This window comes from Salminus brasiliensis, chromosome 1, assembly GCF_030463535.1.
Source record: "Salminus brasiliensis chromosome 1, fSalBra1.hap2, whole genome shotgun sequence".
Lineage (NCBI taxonomy): Eukaryota > Metazoa > Chordata > Actinopteri > Characiformes > Bryconidae > Salminus > Salminus brasiliensis.
The window spans coordinates 25,915,824-25,937,221 of NC_132878.1; the positions used below are offsets into that span (position 1 = coordinate 25,915,824).

General features: G+C 39.8%; 1 protein-coding gene across 1 annotated transcript; it reads right to left on the reverse strand.

Moving 5' to 3' along the window:
• Positions 1–431: 431 nt before the first annotated feature.
• On the reverse strand, positions 432–17,752 carry micu2 (mitochondrial calcium uptake 2). Its single transcript, XM_072676113.1, has 12 exons — positions 17,542–17,752; positions 14,930–15,065; positions 14,238–14,269; positions 13,715–13,790; positions 12,686–12,733; positions 11,569–11,651; positions 7,362–7,409; positions 6,714–6,814; positions 5,810–5,981; positions 4,606–4,714; positions 3,920–4,077; positions 432–2,330 (listed from the first exon to the last, which is right to left on the reverse strand). Exons 1-12 carry the CDS (start codon positions 17,734–17,736, stop codon positions 2,229–2,231), a joined length of 1,260 nt encoding a protein of 419 aa, XP_072532214.1. The 5' UTR covers positions 17,737–17,752; the 3' UTR covers positions 432–2,228.
• Positions 17,753–21,398: the final 3,646 nt, after the last annotated feature.

Here is a 21,398-nt window from a genome sequence, read left to right on the forward strand (position 1 = left end):
AATCAGTCCAAGAGTGTAACTGGCGTTGCTGTCCCTGGCTCGCACCCACTATTCGGCTAAGTTAGCCAGTGAGAGGTCCCAATTTGCTTAATTAGCAGTTATCATTGCCTTCCTTGCATGTTTCAGTTGTGTAGTAAACATGTGCTAACCTACATCTTCCTAGGATGATAGCATCGTGTGTGTAGGAAGGACAGGCCTAGCAAGTAGGAGAGAAATGGCGGTGCTGTCAATTGGGCAAAAATCTCAAAACACAGAACTGCTAAATTGATTAGAATTAAAAGTATAGCTGTTGGCTAGCTGTTTAAATAGGCTGGTCACTGCCAACGGCAACTATTCATACTTAGGACGAGAGGCTATTCTATCTCACAGTATTCTTCATTCTGAAAAATAAAACCAGTCCATAAAAACACTTCAGTTGAGCCAAACACAAATTTCTTTAAACATTTTTTTATTTAGCACAACAAACCTTTATCTGGTTCCCATAGAGAATAAACAGCACCGACAAGAAAAGCAGATGAATTGATAGTCAAACACAGCCTAGTTTAAATCTAGACTATATAAAAAAAACAAAAAACAGTCACATTTAAATCACATCAAGATGAAATCTTGATAAAACACAGTTTTGTGTGTGTGTGTGGGGGGGGGGGCGTACTGCCTGACGCATCTTGTCTGGCCTTGGACCATGTTAAGCTATTAGCGAACCTTCACTAAAAAATCCATTCTACAGAAACATTCCACCAATGATTCAAAGTTTCTGCATAATTCAGCGGCTGGGATGTAAACAGTTATTTCGAGTTGTCGGCTAAAATAATAAGCAGGTTTCTCCAGAACAAAAGTTTTTCACACCAAACCACTCTGAAGGACTCTGTTTAGGCTGACTAAACTTCAATAAATTCATTATGCAGAAATTTAGATTTTCCCTTAATGGAATAAGTTTTCTCTTAATGTACACATGGTCCGAACTGTGCTCACGCAACCAGGCTACACATACATATCTTTTTGTAAACTATATATGCGTAAACAGGCCTGAAATAAAAATATATAAAATAAAAAGTAGTTCATGCAGAAAATCCACAGGGATTCTCAACTAAAAGCATCACATTAGGAACACCCGTCACAGTGGAGTGAGAAAACCAAAGCATCACCTAATAAATTAGAAAAATAAAGGAGACATGTAAACAAAACCACACCCAAGTTTTATGTGAAGCTGTGACCTCTCCAGACAAGCCACGCGTAGTACCCTCAAATATTACCAAACGACTAAAGCCTTAAAGCTGAACAGCAGACTTGCTAATAATCAAGTGAAAAGTGAATCTGCCCGTATCCTGTGGAACAGTGAGTGAAACAAGTTGCCATATGAACATTATCTATAAATCAAAGGTTTATGGATGTACAAAATTATCCAAATCATTTCAGTAGCAGGAGATAACCGCTTCTAAACATGATCAGCATCAGACAGATATCAGACAGATGTGGCTGATCCTTCCGAGATTTGATGATGTATTTACTGAATGTGCTGGCAATGCTAAAATATCTGCCCATTATTCATTTTACTGCATTTATGAAAGAAACAAATGTCCCTTTTCTGTAATGCTGATCCAGGTAGCAGTTTAATTGTATGTAATATCTTACACCTTAAATCTAGTCACTGTATCTAATATTTCTGCTTTTGAGACATTTGTAAGACCTTAATATTTGTTAACCTTTTTCAGTATGTTTTACTTATTTTAAATAATAACTGGCATATACTTTTGCTTGTGATCAATGAAATGATCAAATGAGTAAAAAACTAACAGTAGAAATAATTGTATAATATTCTTACAATAGAAATATTAGATACACTGACCAGATTTTTTTTTTATTATGCCAAAATCCCTAAAGAAATTCAGAGTACCACTGTGCAAGTAATAGCCTGAGGTCTGTGTAAACATTTTACACTGTAATGATCATCATGTTTCGATTTGGATATTCAGTCAGAAAGCTGCAAAATCTTGTATTAAAACTCGTACACAAACAAGTTTTTACTACCTGCGATACTGCACTCACAATGACGCACATCCTTACTTTTACTAGTATTATTATTATTATTATTATTATTAAAATTATTATTAACACTTAGATTTCCAACTTTGTGTCCGGGCAATCTACTGTCCTGCAAAATTTTGAATTAAAGTCTGCAGAACAGAAGCTTTACAAGAGCTGGGTTAGGTACTCCTGGCCCCAATCCTTCAGAAGGGGCTGCCACTGCGGCTAAGCGCCTCCTGAGCTCCTTTCAGTGTCTCTTTCTTCACACACTTCCAGAAACCAGAAACACCCTGGTTGGATCGAACCTACACACACACAAAAAAAAACAACAACAAAAAACACGTTTTAGAGAAGCCAGTGTACATCACTAAAGCTGCTAATCGGCCATATGTAGTAGATCCCCATTGTAAATCCCCTTACAGAAAATGCAGATGTAGTAGACACTCATGTAGATCCCCTTACCCAAATATAACAGATGTGCGTTGATCACTTTACCCCAAATGTAGTAAGCGTGGATCCACTTACCAAAAATGTAGTAAAAGTCAGTTACAATCAGAATAATTTAAGCCCTCACTGCAAATGTCAAACAAGACCAATCTACACAACTAATACAACAAGTGCTTTCTCCTTATTCAAAACAAAATACCACTTTTAATGACTACTGCAGTATCAGCATTATCCAACCCCTTCATGACAAGCATATTTATGATAAGCATATGATATAGCACTTTAGCACTCTTCTGCTGTTATAAAGTGATACATGGCCAGACACCTGCTTCTGACAGCGTTCTAGAGGAATCTTAGCCCATTCCTCATGGACAAAGGCTTCCAGTTCTCTAATATTCTTGGTTTTACATGCTGCAACTGCCTTCTTCAAGTACCACCCAAGATGGGGTTCAAGTCAGGTGACTGTGATGACCACTCAGAGGAAGCAAAGCAGCCCTGGAGCATCACCAAGCCACCACCATGCTTTACAAAAAGACATTCCGCTGATGCATAGGCCCAAAAAGATCCAGTTTTGTTTCAGCGCTCCATAGAACAGAATCTCTGTGATTCTCAGGGGCTGCTTTCATTCCTCAGGTTTGGAGGGCAAGATGAATTCAACCAAATATCAGGAAATCCTAGGAAATGGAATGGCTTTTTTAAGGACGCTGAAGCTTGGGCATCACTGGATCTTCCAGCATGACAATGATCGCAAGCATACCTCCAGAGGCATGGTTTCAGAAGACATCCTAGAAGATTCTGGAGTGGTAATCACAGTGGCTCTATTTAAATCCTATAGAAAAGCTTGGTTGGTACTTGAAGAGAACCCAAGAATAATCTTCTAAATTTTTTTTTTTTATAATTTTTTTGTTTTTTTCATTAAGTACTAATCAACGCAACAGTGATTATAAAATGCAAGACTGGAGTTCATCCAAGGTTCATATTGTATAGTTGTGATTTACAATATTGAGGAACATGAAAAGTGATAAATCATTTGAGATGGCTTATTGGCTATAACATTTTAAATGGCAAAGTGGTAGAAAAGCAAAAAAACCCCCAAACAAACAAACAAACAAACAAAAAAAACAAACAAACAAGAATTACATTTGTCATTGACTGTACTGTTGTATCTCTAAAAAAGTAACAAAATAATTTAGTTATATCCAGTAATATAATAACAATTTAGTTTATATACACTTTATGTAAAAAAGCAACACAAAAAAGACTACTAGGAGTTACTGACAAGCTTTTACTTTACCGACCAGTTTACTAACGGACACAAATATCAATACATACTGCACAGCTGAGTGAGGTCACCCTAGTAATTAGAAAAATCACTGTCGCTGCAGTCAACAAACTGGCCTGACTGGAGCTTTAAATAAATGAGATAATCTTGCTGTTAATCTCTCACCCTCAAACCCCGCAGAACTCTGTCTTTCATCACAGCGATGAACTCTTTATGGCTCAGACAGTTGTCTCCGTCCAGGTCGAAGATTTTGAATACAGTGTCCAAAACGTTTTCAGAGAGTTCTTGGCCTGTGGTGATCTTCACAGCCCTCTCAAACTGAGCTGCAGAGAAAAGTATGCTGGGTATTACAGCAATGTAACTGATGCTTCTGGACGAAGGCTCTAGTTAAGGATAATGTGTCACAAGCTATCAGCAGGAACTAAATACCAGGTCTACTGTAAATTTACAGTGTAATTTATTCATTTCAACATCAGATACAACCTGCTTAAGTCTTTCCTTCCAAAAAGTCAGGGTTCATGCAGGCAAAATGGAATTGCTACAATACAATCTCCTCTTTAGCTTCCATGGTTTCAAGATAGAGGACTAGTTTTTAGCTTAGTTTTTAAATACATAATAAATACTTCAATGAAATGACTTTAATTTGATAGACCAATGGACCATGCAACATGAATTCGACAGAACTCTGCTTCATGAGAGACCATAAGAAGAGCAATGATGGTAAGGACACTGACCAATTTATGACCTCTCATTGCCTTAAGGTCATTAAACCTTAAGGTCCCTGTTACTTTAAGAGCACCACTGACAGATAGACTGCCACAATAAAAAGCAGAGAGGTGGGACATAGTTACCCATTCCAATTGGCTTGTTAGCTTCAGCAATCATCTTCATAGATAAGGCGAAGTCCTCCAGGTTATTGGCAAAGAGACAGAAGGCTTTAAACTCCTCAAAGGTGATACTCTTTCCAGAAAGAGAGGAACAAAGAACAACCAACTTTACAACAACACAGATCTACACTTTCTAATATATTATCTATTTATTTACATATGGCTTAATTCATTTGGGACGTCCCAAACCAGTTCTTCTGCCCCTCATCAGAACAGAGTGCCCTTAACTGTTGAGTATCAACTGATACTGATCCTATTTAGTGTGTTTTCAGTGTGCATAAAATTACCATTCCATTTAGTCAAGATGTGCCAGCCTTCTGTATTTATATTAAAATACAATTACTTAATTCACAATATGTGCATTGTGTGACATCACATTTCTCATATGTGCTGTTTAATTTTGCTGTTTAAGTGCTGAGTAAATAATACAGCCATACCATTTAGCTAAGTAGTAAAAGCATTTTGTTGTCAGTAAAACAATTTGTATAATATTAGAAAAGCATACTGTGCATCATGATAACAAAATTTAGCACAATGCAATGAAATACCATCATATTGCCCAGCCCTATGTTGTAGTGTCACAAATGTGCTATAATTAGGTTTTCTGTAACCTCGGTTCATTAGTTTTCTCCATAAATTCTAACTTATAATTCTTAAAATGAAAGTGAAAGACACGGCTTTGGCAGAAAACATTTGACAGCCAATGCACTAGAACCACAGATATCCCATAAAGGTTTCCTGTTCCGCTGTAAAACAGTTCCACGCTACTATAAACTGTTTTGTTACCTTCTAAGAACATGGCTCACTGCTGTGAGCTGTGAATTTGGTCTGTCAGTACTTCCCAAAGGACACCATAGTGGTAAAAATTGATTGGTAAAAAAAAGATTGGAACTGGATTGTTCTTAAAAATAGCTGACACCCAACCCATTAAAACACACCTGGATCTACTGGATCAGATCTGGACATCCCTACTGATGAGGTATAAGATTCCATTACTTGCCAACTATGATAACCCTATAGCTCCAGAACAAATCTAAAGAATCAAAACTTTATAGTCAGATTGACTATAACAAAATTAAACATTCATTTCTTAAGCTTTTGCTTTAGCACAACGTCACAAAGTCTAATCACAGAGTAAGAATCTAATCTGCAGTCAGTGGTGCGTCACCTCTCCTGTGGGTATTCTTTTCCTCATGTTTTCCAAATATGCATCGTTGTCTTCTTCGTTAGTGTAGTACAGCAGCCACTCTGCAAAGTCTTCTCTCCTCATGGTGTCCATTCCCTTAGAGAACTGCAGGAACTCCATCTCCTGCACTTCTGCCTGCAGATCCTCCATAAACCTACACATAATCAAGAAACACACTTAAAACCACTACAACACAAAGTAGACTACAGCTGCACCATTTATGGTACTTTTATCGTAATCATGATACAGGTCTCTGCACACACTGTTACACAACTGCTCACAAAATAATGTTTTATTTTATTTGATCTGTTTGTTGTGAAGTTTGTTTTCGGTTTTTCTTCTAATTTGGTACAGCTAATTGACCCACCCAGTCGTAACTCCGTTAGCAATGGTCCCAAGACCGGGAGGGTAAGGGCTTAACATGTCTCCTCCGATACACGCAAAGACACCCACCGCCTCTTTTTAAACTGCTGCCGATGCAGCATCACCGGGTGGCCGACAACCTCTGAGAATAGCAGCGGTTCACAGCTCTACCTCATTAGCTAACAGATGTCTGTACCGGCCAACATCACTTAAGAGTGATAATAGGAGAGAGCGCCATCTACCCACCCGCAGAGCGCATAGCCTACTGTGCTTTCTTGGACTAGGGCTGCTGATGGCAAAGTGGCAAATGAAGGAATATGAATATAAATGATTTTATAGGTTAAATATATGCAGTTAAAGATAGTAGAATGAAGGACTGTATAATAAGAATACTCCTCAGCTTTTTTTCTGGTGGACAGATTTTTGGCCGTTTTGTGTAATATATCTGTGAGCCGAACACCAAACAAACAAGTAAGCGAACAGACAAGCAACCCCACGGAAATCCAAAAGCTCCACAACTAACCTGTGGAACTCTTTGTACTGAAGTTTGTTTTGGCCTTTACGGCCAAAGAAGAAGGCCTGGAGTGTGGTGCTGGGCTCATCGCTGTCCTCTGCGGCTACAGTCTGGACACACAGCACGTAATGACCCAATTACTCCATTAGCTCAACACACTTCGTACACATTCCCATCTAAATAACCAATGCACTTTACTGTCACTTTGCAGTACAGCTAATAACTACATTCTGTCTCTTTTTTGTGCGTGTGTCAGTGTTATTTAGCTGCACCGGCCTGTGAGGAAGATATTGTTGTGCTGGAACAAAACCTGTCATCTCTAAAATACAGGGAAAGCACAGCACATTCATAACTTTCAAGGTACAATAATGTAACAGAGATCCCCAAAAGTCATTTTACAGCCTTTCTGTTGATCCATGCACCATTAAACTGTCAAACAGCATATAGAGCACAGCTAGCATTTCAAATGACACCAAAAATTGAACAAAAAAAAAAGGCTTTGTTAGAACAGTAACAATATACTTCCTAAAAGGCTTCGGGATATTTACATGTCGACATATTTGGAAATCGTTCCCAAACCACTTCAATACATTATGGCTCTTACAGTACAAGCTATCAAAAGCATAGTATTTTATTGATCAACAAAACTGAACCCACCTCTGCAGCATCTTTCGAAACTTTCCTTTGTCCGATGATCATCTTCAGCTTAGAAAGAAAAGAATTAGGTCATTCTACCACAAGAAACACAATACTTAGTTCCATTGACACACAAGAACCTGTATATCGGAGATGGAGAAACCCAGTTCTGGAAGACCACAAGCCTGCTCGGTTTAGTGCTTTCCTTAATGAAGCTCATTCAGCACATTAGCTTATCACTAAGCTGTGGCTCTGCAGGACTGGACCTCCACTTCTCTGTAGACTCATGCCAGATCAGATCATAGACCCACATTACAGCTACTCTGCACAAATGGACTATACTGGTCAGCGAGCACTTTTACAATCAGAATCCAACAGCAAAATTAAATAGATGTTTAATGAACACCAGAGAGGAGTCTTCAGCACTGCCTTTTGCCATTAGGTCTAACTAGCTGATCTGGCTGGCAAGTTATACCCCATTGGTCAGTCAATAAGGGCTTTTTCAAGCGTTGATGCTGATGCCAATACTTAAAGAGCAGAATGGCAAGTGTCCCAAACAATGCCAATGTTGGACTGGGAAGAAACAAAGACAAAACGACAACTGCAGAGCTTCACAGAGTAAATTAAATAAAGTTAAACAGATAACTCCATACAGTATAGTGTATTGTGGTGTATTTACAGAGTATATAACAACTTGTCGGCCCCAAACCAGCAACCAGATGCCTACACAAACAATTGTGCAGTTTGCAATTTTTTTTTTACAAACTGAAATTCTATTCTTTAAACACTTGCGAATTGTCAATTATTACGGAATGTAATAATAGACAAATAATTCATTATTTTATTTTATTTTATTATTTTATTAATTATACAGCCTCTTTAACATAGCAATGCATTTTGTCACTTCCAGATTCTCAAATCACGAAAAGTTTTGTGATGCGATTATTTTACAATGCCAGCTACCCTTAGCTACCATTATCATCAATATTTGAATTTATTTACTAAGGCCTGCTGGAAATTGGTGCTGATTTACAGCTGAAAAATCCAGAACTGGTGTTCACAAAGCTTCTTGAAGCATCTGAGCTTTTGAATTCAAGGCTATAGTACGAAGCTGTATTCAGGGTTTATTAAGCAGCCTTTGGGGTCTGTTTAAGAGAGCACTGAAAGGAATGGTTCACAAAACTGGTTTCCAGTCTTCAGCCAAGACATGTTTGGTGTCTGAACTCTGATTCTTCAGTTTTGCCCTGGTGCTACAAAGCTGATATAGCGAACACGTAATAGAAGTCAACAGATATCTTTATGTGTAACAGACGTCCCTTAGCTCCAGTAGGAACTAAAGGTGTGTTCAGACTTGTTAGCGCTGTTTGTTAGAACAACTGAGAATACTACTGTTATTTGAACCCCGGTGCACCAAATAAGCAGACCTGGAACCCGAGTGGGATCGGTCTTGGTGCGTTTCCAAGCAAACACAGGATGAGTCATAATTTCTTTCCTGCAGAATGTCTTTAATACATGCAAAAGAGCAGTTTTGACAAATGGAAGTATTTGATCAATATGCCATTTGAATCGGTAGTTATGAAGCATGTTCAAAAACACTCCATTTATACACACATATAAAGCAAACCTCAGACACCAAACCAGGTCAACTAGGCAGGCTGACTACCTTAAGATACATCTTCTTTATCAGGGAACCATCACTGTCCCTAAAAAGAACATTTAATTAGGACTACGCTCAGTTCTACCTTAAACTCAACCAGTCAGCTTAATCGCCAGGAATTCAGCTTCATGTTATAACCCCCGTGTGGACACTTACATTTAATAGGAGCCATGTCTAACCACATACCTCTTATTCATCGGAGCAATCCCTCGCCAGCATTAACAAAGACACAAGGCAGCATGGGTCAATCTACAGATCACAGCACCCACAATCCTACATTTCACTCTTACTCCCTCTTTTGGGTCACTGCTTAACATACATGCCAATGAAATAACCAATGGATATGGTTTGCTTATGCTGATTATTACAAACTACCAGAGAATTCCATCAATTTTTCAAACATTCTGAATAATTAAATGGCTAAAATGTGAACAAAGTCATTAAGGGTTTGGTGTGTTTTAGAGAAGTCCATCAAGTCAGAATTGTCCACAGTGGTGGTGAACAGATCCGGGTGACTGAAGAGTTTAATGTCTCTAAAAGCTCCATCACACACAAGTTATTGCACCAAATGGTTCTGAATAAACTGCCTGATGCCAGAGTCACTGTTTCACCATCGATTTGAGATGCTTTTAGTCTTACAAGCCATTCATGATTAGGAGATACACGCAGGGCACTGTGCAGCCCCCCAAAATTATTTGTTCCACTATTTCACCCTCCTCATCATCATCATCATCATCACCACCATCATCATTACATTTATAATGCAAAAGAAATCACCACTGGTGATTTTGGACAGTAAATAAAAATGGCTAAATGGGTGTTGTTGTCATGGCGACCCCAGGTTCCCATCAGCACCACTGTAAAGCTTTTCTACAACGGACCATTCCACACCAAACCCCCCACTAAATAAGTGTTCACATCTCAGATTTGACGAATTGAGGGAATTTACATTAAAGCCAGCAACACAGAGCCTCGGAGTGTTAACATGAGTTAACATCCATACCGCTAATGAAAGAAATATGGTTCTATATCATTATTATAATTTTGCAGGCACTTGATGCAGTCTTCATGGGTGCCAGCATGCTGCGCTACTCTCGTTTTGAAACCAAGGCCAACAGGCTGCATGCCTGCATGCTGTACGTTCGCCCGTGCTAAAATGGCACTGCTACGTCCAGACTTTCCCTTTAAATCAGGCTCTTAAAGGGATGGGCCGGTCTAAAATCACTCTGGTGCAAGAGAGAGAGGGGGGGAAATAAATAATTATAATCACCCCTGGGTTTTGCTTTAACTGTTGCCATGGAGACCGAGAACATGGGGAACATTTCCAACCTTGGTAAGAGACAGATCACCACTGAGCCAGAATCGGGGGGAAACGGGGGATGATGTTCTTTCTTGCTTTCATTTTCTTAGGCAGTATGTGGCACAACTGAGACAAACAACTGACACTCTTTAGACATTTGAAGCTAAACATGGACTTTGCTATGAAACGTATGTAGAAATGTAGATATACACAGTCATATCAAAATATTATGACCACCCCTGATTTGAAATGAACTGTAGTTCTATAATTACAGACTGTAGTCCATCTGTTTTTCTGCATACTTTGTTAGCCTCCTTTCACCCTGTTTTCCAATGGCCAGGACCACCACAGAGCAGGTATTATTTGGGTGGTGGGTCATTCTCAGCACTACAGGGAGACTGACATGGAGTCAATGGCTCAGATACAGCAGTGCTGCTGGAGTGTTTAAATACCCCATAGTCACTGCTGGACTTAAAACAGTCCACCAACCAGAATTATCCAGCCAACAGTGTCCTGTGAGCAGCATCATGTAACAACTGGTGAAAGACAGGGGTGGACAATCCCAGTCGTGGAGGGACAGATTCACGCAGAGTTTTGTATTTTTCCTGCTCTTCCTGCTTAATCACACCTGATTTAGCTCACTGGTTAATTGCCAGGTTTAGTAGGTCTGTTAGAGCAGAGAAATCAGCGAACCGTGTTGGACTCCAGCCCCTGTTGCCCACACCAGGACTAGAGGATGAAACTGTGCAGCAACAGTTTCGGACTTTCCATCTACAAGGGGAACCAACTAGGCAAGAGTGTCTCTTAAAGTGGACAGTGGGTGTTTAAAAACTCAGTGCTACACACACTTACACACCACCACCATGTTAGTGACAACTCCAGCACCCTTGCTCAAGGGCCCAACAGTGGCAGCTTGCAGAGCCCAGGTATCGAACCCACAACCCTGTTATCAATAGCCCGGAGCTCTAACCACTGAGCCACCACTGCACCTAATACTACCTGCTCTGGGGTGGTCCTGTGGGATCCTGACCACTGTAGAACCAAATGGACTATAGTCTGTAATTATAGACCTATAAAGTGCTCCTATATGGTAAGTGGGGCTGACCAAATGGTCTAAACCAGGGGTGGTCATAATGATCTGATATGACTCTGTATTTTGAGCCAATACATTTTTTACTCATTTAACAACAACAAAATATATTCCCACATTCAGAAGACTCTGGAATGAACTGCTGAGAAAGAACTAATAAAGTATGTAATGGAAATTGTACCTTCTCAAACTCCTTTTTGTCCACATGCTCGTTTCCATCAATGTCAAGCATTTTAAAAGCAATGTCGAAGCCCGTCTGTGGCTCTGCAATCGGACAATACAGTTTGCATCAGTTAGTTAGCGACCAGAGAGGCAGCCAGAACTTTTCTGGCACATTCTCCAATCCAGATATCTCCACTACTGTTTGTGGACCACTACGCTGCTGCAGACCTCTGCTCCAACCATAACTCAGAACAACAGATCCAGCAAACTAAGATCTACTGGAGAATCTGACTATGTAGTGGCCATGTTACACTTTAAGAAAGGATGGTTCTTTATAGTACTTCAACCAGGCCCTTCACTTCAACAAGAACCCTTTTAACAACATTTCAATGACATAATATAACATGCAGAACTACTGCCTTTACGAAAGAAACCAGTTAAGGTGGCAAATGTGGTTCTTTACCGAAACAAAAGTCAAACAACCCTTAGCGGCATCTTAGTTTATGCGGACAGTGTTGACCGTTGTGACTGCAGTGCAGGGTACAGAGAAAGACCATTTGACACTGAACTGAGAGCATGGTCAGCAACAGCCAGTTTCAGAAACGCAGCACTCTTGGCTTCATCATTGCTGTGCCAGAACACATGAGGGGGCTGAGCTTCCACAAACTGTTCCACAAAACGATAAACCCAACATGAAGGGCCAGTCTGCCAGGCGTGGATTAAAGCTAGGCTTGTAGTGGCAATGGTGAATCACCACTGAAAAGTGTTCTTTGTGTAGGATTAGCATTAATCTAGGGCTGGGACACCAGCCAGTACAGACAATGCTGGATAATCAACTACTCATTATTTTAATGCTGAAATGTATAATATGCATTTTTATGCACACCTGTCCTACAGCTAGCCAGCAATGCTGACAGTTAGGAGAGGAGTTAAAAGTTCATCTTCAGCAAGTCCAAAGCATTAGTTCAGATTTGCCACAACTGTGCCACTGGGTCCTATGAGACATTTGAAAACATAAACCTGGGGTTCTTTTAAGGCTGACTACACAGACTACAAAACCCTCAGAGGTCTCACTGATGGTGCTATGACTTCACTAGCCAGCAAGCCATCTGTTTTGGAATGCTCATTTTACTTACTGGTAAGAATGGTGAGGAGGAACAGGTACTCAGTGTATGAGATCAGTCCTGTAATAATATGAGAAGGAAATCAGACAGGAGAAATAACCCATCTCAGTCACAGACATCATCAGCAATAAAGGAATGTACATCGATTCAATGCAGAATATAAATTGAACGAGTGCAATCTATTAAATAATGTATTTACTTTACTGCATATGCACTATATGGACAAGGTTACTCAAAAACATATAACAAAACAATAATCTAGAAATGACTACTGTAATTGTGAGTATGTGTGTGTGTTTTCTGCGCACATGAGTTTCCCCTTCCATGGTGACTTTCAGTTTTCAGCAGGCCCCATTGCAAATGAGACTTCAGTTAAAGTGGCCTTTTCAGGTGAATACAATAACAATAAGCCAAACCATTATGCCCAATATGCTCTTGCTGCCAAAACAGCCCTCTGTACAGGACCTCTGAAGGTGCTATCTGTGGTATCTAGCAGCAAGACGTTTCAGCAGATCCTGTAAGTTGTGAAATGGAGTCACTGTGGATTGAACTTGTTCCAGAGACCTCCCACAGGTAAACCCCACACATACTTGGCCATCTACCAAAGCAGGACTCATCAGACCACCTTCTTTCATCACTCCAAGGTCTAGTTGTGTACACTGTAGACACTTTCCAGGAAGATAGGATGGATAGTCCACATAGGCAATCTGACTGGTTGGTAGCCACGCAGTCCCACACGTCATTAAATCTTAGTGTAGGGCTATTTTAATCTTTTTATTAAACTTTTGTTGAGATACTGAATTGTGAGCTCAGAATCAATCGCATTAATTACTGACTGTATTAATTAATTGGTGACTATCATTATACCTCTATTAGCTACTATCTAACAGATCATTCAGACCTTCAGATGCACAGTTTTTCTGAAATAATCAGTGATTTGCTATCATATGCAAGTGATCATAATGTTTTGGCTCATTGGCGTATGCAGTGTGTATATTATGAAAGTGCAAATTTTGCATGTGCACAAATCTGTCTACATACCACTGTCTCCAATTCCTCTGAATAGGTTGCTTCCTGCCTTTGCTTTAGAAGCCACAGTCAGCATCTTCTCCACTTCCTGTAGAGGAGCCAATCACATTACAGCACCGGTGTCAATTACATTAAGATTTCGGTGGTCACATTAAATGCTGCCCATCTTACGGATACATACATTCCCTTATTATTTACTACAGCTGTCAAAGCTATTAATAACTTGGTAATATGATGAATTATTAATGCCGCTTATTTTTTAATGCCATTAATTTTTGTTTCCGTCTCATCCACAGTAATGAAGCCCAGCTGCTTGTATGCTGTACACTGCTTCGATTGTTCCTCCTCTGATTAAAACCCAAGCCATGGCTTTTAAAGAGAATCTTTCAGCACCTTCAGTAGACACCGCTGCATGTCTGTTAACTCCAGTGGCTAATTCAAAGCAACTCATGAACGTGACGTTAACGTTAGAAACCCAGCACAATGCAATCATACCATTTTACCTTTACAAAGAAGCAATTAGGTTTCCACTCACCGATTTGGTCAGATGCTTCTTCTTAGATTTACCTGCATGGGGAAAAACAAGACATGTCCAGAAGTATGCAGTGCACGTCAGATGCAAAAGTTGAAATATGAGACACACAAGTACTAAATTTGTCTTTAGTGAGTGTGCACTGAGTAGGGATTCAGAAGTATCAGCAGACAATTGCTTAAAACTTTAATCATTAAATAGATTTGACTGATATTTGAAGCTAATATGTGATTATATATTTAGAAGAATTTAGATATTCAGATATTTTGAAAAGCAAAATGTATAGATAGTGCTAAATTACTGCACTCAACAGTTTATTCATTTAACTGCATAGAACTGAAAGAAAGGTTACATTTTCTGTTATGCTGATTCAGGTGGATTAAATCCCAAATTAAACATTATTACATTATATATAAATCAGCATCATCAGAAAGGTACATAACTAGACAACCCAAACCCAAATATGGACTTATAGGCTTCACATATGTGTATTGTCCACGCACAGGTCAAGTGTGAGCTGTGTATTTTCTGTCATATACTATCTGGATGGGTGGAGATATATATATTATGCATATACATATATTATACATATACACATACATATACACATACATATATATATATATATATATATATATATGTGTATGTATGTATTAGCGTGTGTGTGTGCGCGTGTGTGTTGTCCAGTCACTCACGTTCCACGTCGTCCAGCATGATGGAGTAGAGGAAGTCTCTGGGTGTCATGTAGAGCTCCTGCTCATAAATCACGGAGGCAAACTGGTTAAAACGCAAACGCCGCATAGAGACCAGAGGGACTGGAGCCACTTCATCCTTTTTTGCCCCAGAAAACAGGAATACAGACACGCACAAAACAAACAAAAAAGAGAAACTTTAAAAAGGCATACAGAAGTTTTCGTAATTGCTCCAAGTGGCTCTGAGATTCTTAAAAGCAGCATTATGCTCCAGCTACAGTCAGTGGTGGCGCTGTAAAGGACAAAGAAATGGGCAAGCTGAGAAATGCACTGTGACTGAAAGTGAAAAACGTCATGTGGATTGCGGTGAAATCAAGCAGAGGCAGCAGAGTGATATAACTGTTTTACATCACATGGGTTAGGCAGCGTTATGCAGTTTTCTCCGAGTATTGTCCTCCCCGTTTTATCAAAGTTACATAGTTCAGTTAGCAGCACTGTGAGCCCGGAGTAGCCATGATGGAGATGCTTTTCTCCCTAATACAATTCAGTGGAGCATCAAATGATTTTGAGGCAGTTATTTTAAGGCAGGGGTGGGTGACTGACAGGGGCCCTAAAAGATGTATTAATTGGGTATTTTGACAAAACTGTGTGGCCCAATGTGTTTATGGAGCCCAAAATCCCTGGTAGTACCTGTGGCTTGAGCAAAATGATTAATCACAGACTCCAGATGCAGATGCATGTCTGCCAAGACATTTGATATTAAATCAGATCAGGTTTATTGTCACATCGCATTAACACAGGTGTAAAGGTGAGTGCAATATGTATGTTTATAGTCCCTTACAGTAGTAAAACCACAAATAATTTATATACAAAATTTAAAAAAACATGAGCTTCTTTAGTTTACAACGAGAGATGCTAGGCTACCACGGCTAACAAACAACTGTACTTGTCACCAATCTTCTGAACATTAAAACAATCTTGTTTCAACATGCTTGTTCCAGCGCCTGCTTTAAAGCCTTTCCAGAAGATTAAAGACTGCTCCTGCAGCAAAGCTGAGCAACCTCTCCATTAACACCCTTGATTTCAGAAGGAACGCTGGACAAGCAGGGCTCATCAAAGACAGCATCTCCATTTAACACACTGCTTAACAATAATAATTCAGAACTGTAATTCATTCATTTATTTAGCTACATACAAATATGTCTTTCTCTAGATCTACCCACCCATCCACTCTGCATAGTGCTTAAACTCAAACTTGAGCACAAGCCTCATATGACACACACAGGCTATATTACCTAATAGTGTACCAAGATTCTGGACCATGTCTCGGACCGTATTATTTCTGGTTCCTGGTGCTTAGTTCCGTTAAGCAAGAGATTGGCTCGCCACTCTGTAACGCTAAGATCACGGCCACAGGGCTGCAGAATTAGGCAAGTAGCTGCTGGTCTGATGTATGTGTGTTCAACGCAGGCCGATCAGTAAAACCCGCAGCACAAGGGTGTAATGTTGTGGAGTTCCACCACAGCCAGCCGGGCTAGGCCTAGTAACACCTAGGAAACCCAGGTTTGTTGGAAACCGCTGTGGTGAATTTGACCACAGAGAGCTGAGGTCTGTGTAAGGAGACGGCTATGGCAATCTTCTAGAATTTTCATGGCAGTGAGTTTTTGGCAAAATTGGCAAAATTGGAAAAATTAAGATGCTACAAATGGTTCTTTGAGCGATGCCTTGGAAGAAAACCACATCTGGTTCCATAAAGAACAACATCTGTAATAGAGATGTAGGAGTGTGAAGAACTTAACTTTGGTCAGAAACCTTTACATCAAGTACTTTAGCCCTTTACCAGGTTCTTCGCAACCATGGAAGCAAAAGTGGTTCTTCTATGGTTGTCATTTGGACAATACTTCCTGTCCGAATATTTTCGTCAGTGCTGTTAGAGAATCCTAAAATGCCAGTAAAAATAAACAGGAAGGTCAATGACTTATACGTATTCGGATCTCTCAAAGGAAGACAAAATCAACTCTGAGAAGAGCTTGATTGGTGGAATCTCTTTACATTTCTGATCCATTTGGTTAAACTAAAGACTACGTCAGATGTGTTTCTCATTAAACCTGAAGCGACTGGTCAATTCACACAGACAATATTTCTCATGTTCTATATGAACATTAAAACAGCATTAGAGTATATTTTAGAAAAGGTCAGATTGCAGTCATTCTGTCAGTTGTATTAGAAATCTACTGATGCTCCTCACACCTCCACACACACCAGATCAACAGTCACACCCAGTCAACAGGGCAATGAACCAGATAGTGCTCAGCTCTGTGGTGAGAGGTTCCTACTAAGCCTGGAAATGAACGAATGAGTGGGATCAGGTGATTTACAGCAGTTACACCTCCTAACTGTGTTGAACGGAGGCCCTTGAAGGACCACACTTGCGCTCCACACAGCTCCTGATACCTCCTTAATGGTTCAAATAGGAGATTAAACCCCAATGATCAGCCACAGCCACACAGAGAGCAAATACAGGAAACCTTTCGACTCTGGATTCCTGAAGCTGCTGTTAGGGAGCGGTCTGACAGCCTGACAGAGATAAACACACACACACACACACACATTACCTTTGCCTGTTCGGAGCACACAGCTCGGGGTAAGAACCTCCAGCGCGGCTCGCCTTGAGACCGAATAAGACCACCGGCGACCAGACAGCCCACAAGCCCCCCTCCCACAACGGGGTATATCCTAATATTCCTGACGGACCACGACCGCCTGAGAAAGTTTCGCAAACTCAGAGCGAACCTGCCCCACGTCGCCATTTCAGCAACGGGAAGTTTTGGCGTTGGGCTGTTGAGGCGGAGTCTCACTAAGCAACAACAAGGCTGTAGCGCCATCTTTCGACACCTTGGACTAGAGGCGCTCTTCAGAGATGATGGTCAACCGATTAGATTAGAGAGGTTCTCTAGTAAGGGTGGGTGATATTCAGGAACTCTGGCGAGATCATGGATACTACAGATACTACGAAGCCCCCTGTCAACCAACCTAAAGATCTTGAAAAGGCGGTCAGGGAGATTTTTAGCCCATTGAAGGCTCCGTATGACGGTGAACACACAAAACCCGGAATGACTTGTTTTGTTGTTGTTTTTGTTTGTTTGTTTGTTTGTTTGTTTTTACAAAAAGTGACTAAAAGTGAAATCCATACATCAGCAAAAGTAAGGTGACCATATGTTGATTTTGAGAAAAGAGTATGATGTTGTTGGGATCTGAGATTTTATAAAATCGAAATACTAATAGGAGTTCTCCTAACGCTCAACATGGCCCCTGTAAAGTCCCGCCTTCATCAAAATTAACCAATTGGCTTGCAGGTTACGCCAAGAGCGGCATGGACGCCCTCAATGTGGAGATCTGCGCAAGCGCACTAATCAGAAGAAGCCCCCCCAAAATAAATAAATATATAACACACACACACACACACACACACACACACTCACTCACACTCACACTCTTAACTATAAGGATATAACTATATAACTATAAGGACTTAGTTAGGATGTTGTGGCCGGGGCTTCAAGTAGGCCTAAAGTTGTAGCTAGGACTTGAGCACCAGTGTTTCCCAGTTGTGCACTACACACTTATACTAATAAAATTGTCTTGCCACCGTCTCCACTGCACTTGCATCTTTGTCCACGTTTTTCAACTGTGAGTAGTTCCTCACCTTTTGATTGGCACTGCATTGTTGGACAATAGTGTCCATTGAAGCCATACTCAACAATGACCGGTCCGAAGTATGCATTGTGGATTTTTGAGTGTTCTCAACTTTAACATTTTACATACTACATGCTACATACTACTCTTCTACTCTACTACATACGCTCAAAAACTAGTTACTGTTATAAATTAGTACACACCCAATAGCTGTGTTCCAGAGCCTAGGCTGCAGCAAAGGTGCCACACAAATCAAACAGTATAATAAAATAAAAAAATTGTCTCTTGCTTTTTCATTCTTCATGGAAATTGCTACTATTTTGTGGTATATTTTCCTTCTTTCAGGTTGTATGTGCACAGAGAACTGTGGGTAACCGAGGGCTGTGAAGGATATATCAGTTGCGTCCTCTAAATCTCTCTGGACGTAGGTTGAATTTTTAGGCTGTGTACAAAGGGTGCTTCACTTTGGAACAGCCTTCTGTGATGTAGCAGCTGAGAAATTCAGCCTACCCCGGCTGCAGCCTTGGCTTAGGAACTCAACTACTGTGTGTGTAAGAGGAAGGGAGGGAGTTAAATATCTCTGAAACAAATGCAGCTATGTTAATGATCTTTTTTCTTTTCTAGTTTTTAACACATTTAACATTTTTTATGGCAATAGAAAAATACTGGCATAAAAACAATTATCTGAACACAATCTGTACACAAAAAGTACCAAAAAACACTGATGCGAAATCCATGCAAAATAATTTATACAGTTTAGAAATTCCATCAAGACACATTTTTTTAAATCCCAAGGAGGACATGGTGACCCTAGTAATAGTACAATAAGAAATTTGAATTAATATTAATGAATAATTTGTCTCATGCTTGTCGCTATATTGTCGCTTCACATATTTTCTATTTTCACATATATGGTGTGGGGCATGTTTAGAATCAGTCAGGATGCATCAAAGTTAAAGCTCATAAAACACAACAGAAGAGGGCCAGAGGAAAGAACACATGTTTCATGATTGACCTCATTTTCTATCTGATGTGTGCTCCAGAGCTCTATTAAAAAGTTGTTAATTACTTAAAATATTGTATAACAGATAGACCTTATTTAAGTTGTGTAACTGTTACTCAGAATAGCTGCTCCTCCATTCAGCTCTGCAAAGAATTTTTTTGTTGTGTTAACAGATTAAACTAAGCCATACCAAGTTTTAAACCACATTGGTCAATTTGCACCAAGGGGGCTTCAAAAAGGCTGTTTTCCAGTTGTGCACACACTATAACGTATATTCTATATAATATTTTAAAATAATTGTGCAGGCTTGGCAGGGGAGTATACAAAATATTAACATACAAATACAGCAAATAAAGATCTGGATGCATTTTAAGAGGCGAAGCAAGAGGATTTGGACGTCTATTTATGGTGATTGGTGACAATCTAAGTCCAGTGTTTTTCAGCAATGTTAACCTAGCCCCTCCCCTTTTAAACTGAAAAAGCACACATCAGTATCAAACATGTCTTGGCTGATCGACTGCATCTGAGCCAAGTTAGAAATCATGTGGATTTGATTGTTGCTGAACTATTCCTTTTAAATCCCTAAAGCCTATGGGAACTCCTGCGCAAGGATAATGCTCCCATAAATTAGGCGATGTCTGGAGGGGTCTACTAATCTGGTGTTTGAGCCTGATTTAAACCCCACTGGGAAGATCTGGTCTTTAGTTAATCACATAAACTGGACAAAAGTTCCCTGCTGCTGACCAACTGCAGAAGGCTATTAAAACTGAACAGAACAACATTGACATTGTGTGTAAAATACTGGCTGCCACCCCAAAGTTTACCCCAAAGACTTCACCATTTAAACAGTTGTAAAGGAAAAGTCATTTTGTATGAACTGGAGTTGCATGTCTTACTTCTTTATCCATTGCTAGAGTTTAAATTTCAGGTACTTTTTTGCTTGGCTCTTTTTTTTTCTTTTTTTTTTTTCTTTTTTTGCCCTAGAGGTATAAATGTCAAGAAACTCAGACACACACAGATATATAATGTATTAGATGTATAGTTTTATTTATATTGTTTTATCTGTTTGTATTTAGCTGACTAATATCTGCTTGGAAAACTAAGCAGAAGGTGGCGGTATGTGCATGTAATTTGTAGTCTAACTAAAATTAGCATGATAGTGAAACCCAGTGTGCGACATCCTAAGCAACATCCTATCTGATTTCATGAAAAAGGATCATCAACACCCGCCTAAAGGGAAGTAAGCCACAGAAGGTCATTTGCTGAATGGATCAAATCATATTAATGGAAAGTTGACTGGAAGGGGAAAATAAGGTGCACAAGCAACAGGGATGACTGCAGCCTTGAGAAGATTGTTGAGAAAAGTTGATTCAAGAACTTGGACTGAGGCTGGTGTCAGTGCATCAAGAGCCACCACACACACAGACATCTCCAGGAAAGGGGCTACAATTGCTACATTCCTAATATCAAGACAATCCTGAACCAGAGACAACGTCAGAAGAGTCTAACTTGGGCTAAGAAGGAAAAGAACTGGACTGTTGCTCAGTGCTCCAAAAAGACTTCAAATTTGTCACTTTGCATGTAATGAATATAAAATGTGACATTTCACATTTCTGAATTAAATTATTAACAAAAACATTTTCCACAATATTCTTTTTTTGAGATGCACAAGTATATACATATGCTTGGTAACCTCTTTTCGATGTGAAGGGTTTTTTCTCCCTGTTCTTGAATGGTCAGGACCCCACAGAGCAGGTATTATTGGAGTGGTGG